General features: G+C 43.9%; 1 protein-coding gene across 1 annotated transcript in view; it reads left to right on the top strand.

Annotated features, from left to right (window-relative positions):
- Positions 1-11684, top strand: part of TIAM1 (TIAM Rac1 associated GEF 1) — a 156623-nt gene that overhangs the window by 104025 nt on the left and 40914 nt on the right. Inside the window, exon 14 of the mRNA XM_004386964.2 lies at positions 7278-7381. Coding sequence (XP_004387021.1) covers positions 7278-7381 — 104 coding nt within the window. The remainder of the gene's footprint in view (positions 1-7277; positions 7382-11684) is intronic.

Here is an 11684-nt window from a genome sequence, read left to right as displayed (position 1 = left end):
GGAAAAAGCCTTCCCCTGGAGCTGATGCCCTGAATTTGGACTTTTAGCCTACTTTAACTGTGAGGAAATAAACTTCTCTTCGTTAAAACCATCCACTCTTGGTATTTCTGTTATAGCAGCACTAGATAAGTAAGACAGAGCCCAATTTTATTTGTTTCTGTACGGGTAACCTACTATCTTAGGAACATTTATTGAATAGTCCATTCCTTTCCCTGTATCTTCAGTGGCACCAAACCAAACCACTGCCCTCGAGTTGATTCCGATTCATAACTAGCTACCTTATAGGACAGAATAGAACTGCCCCATAGGGTTTCCAAGGCTGTAAATCTTTATGAAAGCACACTGCCACATCTTTCTTCCCGTGGAGTGGCAGGTAGGTTCGAACCGTCGACCTTTCGGTTAGTAGTTGAGTGCTTTAACCCCTGCACCACCAGGTTCCTCTGCAATGGCACGTACTTTGTCACCCTTCCAGATACTGTGGGCCTGTTTCTGGGCTTCCTGTTCTCTTAGCTGTCTTCTCACCAATTCTGCACTGCTTTACATTCCTATAACTTTATAGGGAAATGTAGTACCCCATCTTGTTTTTCTTCTCTAAAACTGCCATTGGGATTATTGGCCTTTGACTCTTTCATAAAAAAATTAGTTCCAGGACATGCTGGCTGTGTGGTCTGTCTGATATAGATCCTTTGATGTTTGTTCAAACTTATAATGTAGCCTAATATATGGCTTGGTTTCACGAATTGTTTAATCCCGGGGAAAAACGTACATGCAGTAATTCTTGGGAGAAGAGTATGAAGTACCTTCATAGATTAGGCTTAATAATTATTGATGTTCACATGTTCTATATCTCCACTAATGGTTTTAAATTGCTTGATCTTCTAAGAGATAAATATTTATGTCCTCACTGTAATTGTGGGTTTGTCATCTTCTCCTTCAAATTCTGTCAAATTTTCCTTTATGTATTTTGAGGCTATGTTATTATGTACATACAGCTCGTGTTTTGTTCTGGAGAATTGAATTTCCCATCATTTTGCGATGGCCTTCTGTATACTCATTGAATGCTTTTACTTTTAGATCTGTTGTCTGATGTTTGCAGAGCTAACGTGGCCTTCTTTATGTTTGCCTGATACATTTTTTCTGTCCTTTTAATCTTCATTGCCTTTATGTTTAGGTCTATTTCTGGCATATGGCATATAGCTGGAGTTTTGTTTTATCTAAACATGAAGTTTAAGTATTAGGTTTATTCCATTTTACATTTATTAAAAGAGCCGTACATTTTGACTAGCTTTTGTGATCTTATTTTGCTTTTTTTATTTGTCTTGTTTTTTTTCTTTCCTTTCCTGCCTTCTTCTGGATTGAATTTTTGAATTCTGCTCTCCCCTTTCAATTTACATAATCTATTTTAGTGGTTGGCCTTAACATTTTAACATGATTCTTAACATTACTGTTGTGGATTGAATTGTGTCCCCCCAGAATGTGTGTCATCTTGGCTAGGCCAGGATTCCCAGTATTGTGTGGTTGTCCTCTATTTTGTGATCTGATGTGATTATCCTGTGTGTTGTAAATCCTACCTCTGTTTTGTTAATGAGGCAGGATTAGAGGCAGTTGTGTTAATGAGGCAGGACACAATCTAAGGATTAGGTTGTATCTTGAGTCAGTTTCTTTTGAGATATAAAAGAGAAAAGCTCGCAGAGAGAAGGACCTCATTACCACCAAGCAAGAAGAGCCAGGAGTGGAACGCATCCTTTGGACCCAGGGTCCCTGCACTGAGAAACTCCTAGACCAGGGAAGATTGATGACAAGGACATTCTCCTGGAGCTAGCACCTTGAATTCAGACTTCTAGCATCCTAAACTGTGAGAGAATAAATTTCTGTTTGTTAAAGCCATCCACTTGTGGTATTTCTGTTATAGCAGCACTGGATAACTAAGACAGTTACAAAGCCCAAAGTTAGTCTGTTTTCCTCTTGAAGCATGAAAGGACCATAAGATATTTCAAATATAATCACCCCATCCTCATTATTTCCATTATTTTAATTGCATCTTGTATTTTTTTAACCCCGAAATGACTTGTTTTCTGCAGGGAAGTTGTTTTATATGCTAAGACTTAACCCGTGTGTACATCAGCTTCTTTTTTTTACCGTTTCATCTCATATACTAGATCTTACTTTGAGGCCTCTTTTTCTTTTTCCTGAAGTGCTGCAATTCCTTTAGTGAATTTCCTTTAGTGAATTTTGAAGTGTAATTTCTTTAGGGAATTTTTTCGTAGTAAGATTCTTTTTGTGGCAAATTTTATCACTCTTTGTTTCTCAGATATCTTTATTTAGTCACCTTGAATAATATTTTAGCTGGAAATACAATTCTATATTGATAGTTTCAGCATTTGAAGATTTTTTTTTTTCTGTATTCAAGTTTTTATGTTTTCTGTTTCTTCAACTTTTAGTCTTATCTATTGAGTGTTTAATTTTAGTGGTTATAGTTCTCGTCTCTAGAAATTCTTTTACTTTATCTAGTCTTTTTTGAAAGTATCTCTTTTCTTGTTCTTTTATTTTTAATATTTTAAGTGTACTTATTTGATAACTCAGCAACTGCAGAATCAGATTTTTTGGAGGTCTTATTCCTCTGCTTCTTGTATCTGCTGCTTCTCATTCATGGTGACTTAGTTCTTCCTGTGTTTTATAATTTTGGATTATGGGTTCTTGTTTGCCATGCTTTATCTGTGGGCATTATATGATACCATCATTAAAGGTTAATACTTCCAGAGTAGATAGATTTATTTTTGCCAGGTGCCCTTGGAATAGTAATCCAGAATGACTTTAAGGCAGGTTTTCATCTTGGGGTTTCCTGGATGATACACATATTTTTACTCAGATAACGCACACCTTCTACTTTTGTTTGCCAACTGAGCCCTCCCTGTGCGAGGTATTTTCACAAGCGCCGCTATGCCAATTTTTTTTACATGTTGCTGTAAAAAAATTAGCATAGCACGCATACGAGAATACCTTGTGGGGGGAGGGTGGAATTGGCACAAACATAGAAGGTGTGTGTTATTTGTGTAAAACATGGTTGTGCAGATTTGAACCCCAAACATCCAAGATGTCATCCCAGTGGTTATCATCTCAGGGAAGAAGCCTTCCTTACTCCCTCCCTACCCTCCCACCCCAAAGTAGAGGCAGAATTAGAAAACCTTTCCTTTCTTTATACTTTTCCTGTTAGTTATTTTACATCACTTTAGATGAAGGTGTAGCCCTTTAAGAGACCCATGTCATTATTAGTGTCCTGTGAGTGCTGTGACAAATTACCATACAGTTGGTGGTTTAGGACAACAGAAATTTATTTTCTCTAGTCCTGGAGCCCAAAAGTCTGAAATCAGAGACTTTTGGGGCTGCTGCTCCCTTTGAAGGCTCCAGGAGAGAATCTCTTCTTGCCTCTTCCAACTTCTGGTGGTTCCTGGCGTTCCTTGACTGCGGCAGCATGACTCCAGTCTCTGCCTCAGCCTTACCTTGACCACGCTCCCTGTGCATCCCCCTGGGTCCAAGTCTCCTCCTCCTTTCTTTTATAAAGACACTAGTCATTGGATTTAGAAGCCACCCTAAATCCAGGATGATCCCATCTCAAGATCCTTAACTGATTACATCTTCATAACCCTATTTCCAAAGAAGGTCACATTCTGAGGTTCTAGATGGATATAAGAAACCCTGGTGGTGCAGTGGTTAAGAGCTCAGAGGCTAACCAAAAGGTCTGCAGTTCAAATCCACCAGCCCCTCCTTGGAAACCCTATGGGGCAGTTCTTCTGTGTCCTGTAGGGTCGTTATGAGTCAGGATCGACTCAATGGCAGCGGCTGTTTTTTTAGATGGATATCATTTTGGGGGGCGGCCACCATTCAACCCACAACACATGTGAATGTGGGAAATTCAGTTTCAGCTGCCCAGCTTGTACAGACTCGCTGCCAGTTTTCTGCCCCATGGCTTCACCGTTAAAATCAGTGGCTCCAGGGTGGTGGTTCCCGAGCTGGGCTGGTACAGCTGTTTGGAATGTGTGGGCGCATTTTTAGTTGTCATAGTGATCTTTAGTGTTCAGGAGCCAGGGAGGCCCATGCCAAGTCACCTGCCAAGTGCACAATCCTGCCAAAAAGAATTGCCCCCTTCATAATGCTGATAGCTTTGGGAAACACTGCTCTAGGTTTGTAGGTTGACAGATATACTCAGCTCTCCCGTGGCGTTAGCACGGACTCACCCCTGCGACTTCCTTTCTCTTCTTCATTTCAGGCTCTGGGGTTTGCTTGGATCTGAACAATACATTTAACAAGGGTACTTCCTGTATTTTATGTAGCGTTTCTAAGGTTTTGTGCCTTGGTGGCTCAGCAGAGTTCTCACCTTCCGTGTGGGAGACCTGGGCTTGATTCCCTGCCAGGCCATCCACCACCCGTCTGTCGGTGGGGACTTGTGTGTTGTTACGAAGCTGAACACATTTCAGTGGGACTTACAGACTAAGATGGACGAGGAAGAAAGGCCTGTTGATTGACTTCTGAAAAGTCCGCCTGTGAAACCCTGCAATAGGTCACAAAGGTCCAATCTGCAGCTGATCATAGGGATGGCACAGGACCCGGCAGCATTCTGTTCTGTTGTGCATAGGGTCACCGAGAGTCAGAGCGGACTCAACAGCAGCTAACAAAAACAAGAAGCGTTTTCTAGAAGTGGGGCTTCTTTTTGGTTTTGTTTTGTTTTCATGATACCTAGTCCATCAGGAGGCCTTTCACCATTTTTCAGCTCTTTTGTGAGCATTAGCTACGTCCCAGGCATTGTGTTAAGCAGCGTGACACAGAGTCACAGTATTGGGCTGCGCAGGCTGTGAATTGCACAACTCTGGGGGGCCGCCAGTCTGCAGACTCCAGTGTGATGGTGCCCCTGTGAGAGGTACAAGTTGTGGCCCCTGCGTCCAGGGAGCCTAGCACTGTTAACAGAGGGTCCCATTGAGCTTGTTAGTGCCTCCATGTTGGGGGTTGGCTCTTGCCCTTCTGTTTGGCCTCATGGGTCACTGCCCCCATACCTGTAACCTGTAGCTGTCGAGTTGATTCTGACTCATAGCGGCCCGGTAGGACAGAGTTGCACTGCCCCGGAAGTTTCCAAGGAGCGGCTTCTGGGTTTGAACTGCAGACCTTTTGGTTCGCAACCGTAGCTCTTAACCACTGCACCAGCAGGCCCCCATCCAGTAAGTGTTTAATCAGTGTTTTTCTGATGCGACAGTAGGGCAACATGCTTGATGTCCGCTGACTTAACTGAGCTTCTTTCTCTGACTGCTACCACCACGTTGTTGGGTGAGCGAGCAGTGGAAAGAAATGCGAGGAAATCCAGGAGCCAGAGGGCGAGGGAAGGAGGGAAAGGATGAGAGCCTAGGCCGCACGAGGTGTGGTCACGTAGTGGGTGGTTTATTCCAGGGACGAGGAACAGGACTGCAGAAGGCGGCCGTGGTGCGAGGCTTTCCCAGAGGTGAGCGTCTTCCCTTAGCTTCCCACCCAGGATAGACAGTGATGTCGGGCGGTTTGCGGCTGAGATGGTGTCATGGGAACAGCACAGCCTCTCAGTTGATGAGGCTTCCACCCATAGAGTGAAAGGGGCTCCTGCCACTCCTGGGAATTCTCTCTCTCGTCCTGTGGTCCCTGATGGCTGCTGTTGTTGTTAGGTGCCGTTGAGTCGGTTCTGCCTCATAGCGACCCTGTGCACAGCAGAACGAAACCCCGCCCAGTCCTGCGCCATCCTCACGATCACTGCTGTGCTTGAGCCCATGGTTGCAGCCACTGTGTCCGTGCATCTCGTTGAGGGTCTTCCTCTTTTTTGCTGACCCTCTACTTTACCAAGCAGGATGTCCTTCTCCAGGGACTGAGCCCTCCTGATGACATGTCCAAAGTATGTGAGACAGAGTCTCGCCATCCTCTCTTCTAAGGAGCATTCTGGTTGTACTTCTTCCAAGACAGATTTGTTTGTTCTTCTGGCGGTGCACGATATATTCGGTATTCTTCACCAACACCATAATTCAAAGGCATCGATTCTTTGGTCTTCCTGATTAATTGTCCAGTTTTTGCATGCATATGAGGTGATTGAAAATACCAGAGTGCCTGGTATATTCTCAGACAGTCTTCATTAAGCCGGAGGCATATCAGAATCAGCTAGAGAAGGTGTTTAAATGCCCTAAGGCCTTGCAACTTAAAGTGTGGTCCACAGACTGGCAGGAGTTTGTAAAAAATGTGAACCTCAGACCGAACCCTGTAACTGCTGAATCAGAGTCTGCGTTTTAACATGGTCCGCAGGGTATTCAGATGCCCTTTAAAGTCTGAGACCCCCTGCAAAGGGAAGTGATTCTAACGTGCTTTTCCCCACTGAGGGGAACCGGCATTGTTCTTGTTAGCTACCATGGGCTCGGGCCCTGACTTCATGCGACCCCATGCACAACAGAATGGAGCACTGTCTGGTCCTGTGCTGTGCTCACGAATGTTGTGGACGGGACCATCGTGATCCAGAGGGTTTTCACTGGTTGATTTTCAGAACCAGATCACCAGGTCTTTCTTCCTAGTCTGTCTTAGACTGGAAGCTCTGTTAAAACCTGTTTACCATCATGACAGCACACAAGCCTCCACTGACAGACAGGTGATGGCTGTGCATGAGAGGCCTTGGCCAAGAAGTGAACCCTGGTCTCCTGGTTTGAAGATAAAAACGTTACCACTGAACCACCCCTGCCCCCTTGAAACCACTGTGTCGTTGTTGTGTGCTCTCGAGTCGACTCCGACTCATAGCTACCCTATACGACAGGGTAGGATTGCTGCATAGCGTTTCCTGGCTGTAATCTTGACGGGAGCGGATTGCTAGGAACATTGTCGTTGCCACTAAATAAATAGGACGAGAACGAAGTTGCCTGTACATGCGCATAGAATATAGTGGGAAGAGTGGGTGTTATGTTTGTAGTTTGCCAGATTGGCAAAAACAGACATCACATGGTTCTGCAGATAATGACTATGGGGCAGCTGCTTTGGTGTTGTGCTACATGTCAGAATGGTTTATCCAATTATTTTAAGCCCAGTATTTATGATAAAACAATAACAGTAGCAGTAACAATAAAACTAGCTTTTAGTGAGCCGCGGTCATCAAGCTAGTACGTGGAGAGGCTAACAGTGTGTCTGCACGCCATTAGCTCTGACCTGCACCCCTGCCTGCCCAGGTGTGGCTGGTAGCAATCGCTCTGCATCAGAAGAAACCCACATTTTTCTTCGGGTTCATTTTGCAGGTCCCAGCCTTTGCAGCGAGCAGGGTGGAAGTGCCGAGACTGCGCCCGAGGAGACGGAGGGGCCAGACCTGGAGTCCTCAGATGAGACTGACCGCAGCAGCAAGGTGAGAGATGTTCATTTTCACGTCCTGTGTCTCCAAAGCACCACGAGTCACAGCCCACACATCACCTTTGCAGTGTACACGATCAGAAGGTCCCCACGGGAAGAAGTGTTTTTACTTCCAAGATGTTGCTAAGTGATATGATAGGAGAGCCAAATTATAGCCTGGATAGCAAGCCCCTATGTGAGAATATGTGGCGGAAATCACTCTTAATGAATTGAAGTCCTTTTTCTTTAATTTCTGCCACTGCGGGAGTTCCCAATCGATGCCATAATGTCATCCAATTTCCTCCCTGCATTTTCATTTGGATCCGACGAGGCAGCATCCAAAATGCGTGCGGTGGAATCAGTTACAACTTCTTGCTATTTATGGTTTCTGTAATGAGCTACTTTTGAATTTTCTGTGTTCTACTCTTGTTAAGAATGAACATCATTTAGATTAAAGGGAAAGAAACAGTCTCTGTATTCATCCAAACGGGCTGTTGCTTAGTCGTTTGAGCGCCAAGAAGGTTCTTATTCAGAATCTTTGGTGCAAAATATTAAAACCCCTTTCCATAATTCATCATGGTTTCATTCTGCTTCATAAAGAATTCCAAGGGTCGACAGCTTCTTTTACAGTAGTTTCCAAAACACGGCACGATTTAAAAACTCTGTTACTTATGTCCAAAAAGCCCCTCCTCAAAGGTCATCATGTAAGATTATGCTTCTGTACGTCTTCATCTTTTTATAATGTGGATATATTCCCATTGGTTCCTCTAGCTGTCTGCAGTTTATGTGTTTTGACACTTCTAGTTATTTAACCTTGAGCAAATGACATAACTTTAAATTATGCCTTTGTTTTTCTCATCTGCAAAATTAGGATGATTGTCACCTTTGTCCAAGTGATTGGATCACTGGGTGGGGGGGGTAGTGTGTGCAGTTAAGTGAGAGGCTACTAACCAAAAGGTTAGCTGTCCGAACCCACCCAGAGGCATCTCGGAAGAAAGGCCTGGTAATCTGCTTCCAAAAGGTCACAGCTGTGAAAGCCCTACGGAGCAGCTCTACTCTGCACACATGGGGTCACCATGAGTCGGAATCGACTTGAAGGCAACTGGTTTTTCAAGTAATATAATTATGGGAAGACACATTGATAACGGAAATACACTATTCCGATATGAACTATTCAAAGTCTGTATTTCTGCATGCTTCCTTTTTTGTCTCTCTGCGTGTGTAAGTTTTCTGTAGAGTTTTCTTGTGTGCGTATATTTGAATGCCTTTCAGTATCTCTTTTACCCGTATGTTTTCCTCTTTCACCCCCTCTGATCATCATTCTCTTTGGCTTTTTAAGTTGGGCATGGTGCAAAAGTGAATATTCAAAAGTGTTTTTAGTATTTAGACTATAGGGCTTTATGATGTTGGTTATTAATTACAAAGCGGATGAATGGAAACACACGTTTTATTTAAAGCCAAAAATCCAACAGACAAAAACCCACTGAGTTACTTTTTATTCATGTAGGCCTTTTGTGGGGAGGGGGGGGTTTCAGTCACTCACAAGAAGCAGATCTCTCCATGCTGGCCTGAGATATGTTCATACAATCTGTTATCCTATTATAGAAAATAAATATGTCCTTCCTCAATTTTTGATTTGATTTAGGAAAAACAGCGTTTTTCCTGTACCCAAAACATTTATTTCTGAATACTTTGTAACTTGGGTTGTTTTTACCTCGCTGTAATAGCCCAATGTTCTCATCACCTAGTTGATTTTGAGAGAAATTGTTTCCGTTTTAAATCTGAGTGAGTCCTGGGGTCCTCCACGGTGTCTGTAATGTCAGGTTATTGCAGGGGGAGGAAGGAAGAGGCCCAGGGTTTTGTTGCCTGGTCCTGTCTGTGTCTCTCTGACCTCATGGTTCCTTCTCCCAAGGGCAAAACCCGAAAGTCCACTGGCAGCCTGCGGCCGGGAGGGAAGGACTCTGTAAGAACAGGCCACGTTGTTCCTTGGTTTCCCTGCAGAAATCCATGGAGGGCCTTCTACAGAGGGAAAGAATTTCCTCCCAGATTATTGACAGCAAGTTTGTGTGAAGATCCGAGTATGTTTTCAGTTCACGTAGTGGACTACATTCAGCCCAGTGGTGTATATTCATTGCTGCTGGAATTGGATATAGGGCACACTGTGTAATTCTATGGAGCCCCTGGATGGCACAAATGGTTAAGCACTTGACTGTTAACCAAAAGGTTGGTGGTTCAAATCCACCCAGAGGCACCTCTGGAAAAAAAGACCTGGAGATCTACTTCTGAAAGAGAGCAGCTATTGAAAACGCGGTTGGCAGTTCGAATCCACCAGCCACTCCTTGGAAACCCTATGGAGCAGTTCTATGCTGCAGTACATGGGGTCACCATGGGTCAGAATCGACTCCACAGCAACTGGTCATTCGTGTAATTCTGTACCTGGAAATACTTTCTAGTTTTGGTTTGATGCAGATTTCCTCTTCTTTATTTGAAATGTTTTATTATGCAATCCAAGTTACTTAACTGAAACAGCCTTTAATGAATTAAATTTCTCACGCAGGATATTTGAAAGCAAAAACCTTAAATTGAGGGAACAGTTCTTGGACACTGGGTAACGTGTTTACTATATATTGGGCATTGCTTCATGATAAGTAATCTTAACTTCACAACACTTCTGAGAGAGAGAGAGATGCTATTATTTCCCTTATTTAATAGATGGGATCTGGGCCAGAGAGGTTAAGCTACTTACTGAAGACCACACAGCACTGTGATGGCAAAACCAGAACACAAACCATGCAGTCTGGCTCCAGGCATTGTGTTGTTCACTGCTTTGCCTAATGACCTTCGGCCAAATGTTTAAGGACTGGGAACCCTGGTGGCACAGTGGTTAAAGGGAGACCTGGTGGCACAGTGATTAAAGAGCGTGGCTGCTAACCAAAGGGTTGGCAGTTCGAATCCACCAGCTGCTCCTTGGAAACCCTATGGGGCAGTTCTGCTCTGTCCTCTAGGGTTGCTGTGAGTTGGAGTAGACTCGATGGCAGGGGGTTGGTATTTAAGGAGTCCCTGGGTGGTACAAACAGTTAACGCAGTGAGCTGAAAGGTTGGAGGTTCAAGTCCACCCAGAGGTGCTTTTGAAGAAAGGCCTGGCGATCTACTTCCAAAAGATCAGCATTAAAAACCCTATGGATCACAGTTTTCCTCTGACACCCATGGGGTTGCCATGAGTCAGAATTGACTCAACGACATCTGGTTTGGTTTTGGTTTTGGGTGGCACGAAGAGTTCATGTGCTAACCAAAAAGTTGGAGGTTCTGGTCCACCCAGAGGAAACGCAGAAGAAAGGCCTGGCAGTCTACTTCTGAAAAATCAGAACCCTATACTCTGATGTACATGGGGTTGCCATGAGTCAAAATGGACTGGAAAGCAACTGACTTACTGATTATTAAATATTAGGTTTCAAAAAAAAAAAGGAAGAAGTGAATTAGTGGTGTGCCGCAGGCCCGTTAGAGATAGCAGCCACTTAAACAGTTTCATATGCTGCCGTTTTCTGAGCGTCTTTGTTTCCTTTATTGTAGTTTATAGTAGGAAATAAATACTTTAAGTTTCTTGATTAAAGTTAAATATTTTTTGATACGTCTCCTGTCCAAACCTGTTACTGTCGAGTTGACTCTGACTCAAAGTGACCCTGTAGGACAGAGTAGAAGTGTCCCACAGGATTTCTGAGGAGCGGCTGGTGGATTCGAACTGCTGAACTTTTGATTAGCAGCTGAGCTCTTAACCACTGTGCCACTAGGGCTCCACCTCTTCTATCAGTATGTAATTTTCTTGAGAATAAACCGAAAACTAATTTCTAAGTTATAAGTGTATAAACACGGGAAGATGCGCTAGCCCGTCCGAAATTACCCGACCGGCTGTAGAAATACAAACATAAAGTAATTTTTAAAAATTCCAGCTGAATATGTGTAGGTTGTTCATTTTTTTGTTTCACATTTTTGCTCTTCTTTCTAAATGAGTTACTTTACAAAATATTGGCAAGGATGACGAGTATGTATATATGTTGGAGCTTCAGGTGGTTTTTTTGCTATGCACAGCCTTTTGGGGTTGAGCAAGTAAATTGCAAGCCTGTTGTAGAGCCCTGGGGTCACTGGAATGTCACACCCGGGGCCGGGGTGGTGGTGGTACTGACACACTGTAGGACCAGTCTGGTGGCCTTTCTCTCTGTGAGCTGTGTCTCCTTTTTCTGGAGACTGTGGGTGACAACCTCCAAAGCGCCTGCCTCATCACCATTGGCTACTGGTTTCCTTGCTTCTACTGGAAGACTCTT

This window comes from Trichechus manatus, unplaced genomic scaffold, assembly GCF_000243295.1.
Source record: "Trichechus manatus latirostris isolate Lorelei unplaced genomic scaffold, TriManLat1.0 scaffold00177, whole genome shotgun sequence".
NCBI lineage: Eukaryota > Metazoa > Chordata > Mammalia > Sirenia > Trichechidae > Trichechus > Trichechus manatus.
Note: the sequence above shows the minus strand (reverse complement) of the source record. Positions and strands in the feature narration are given on the sequence as shown.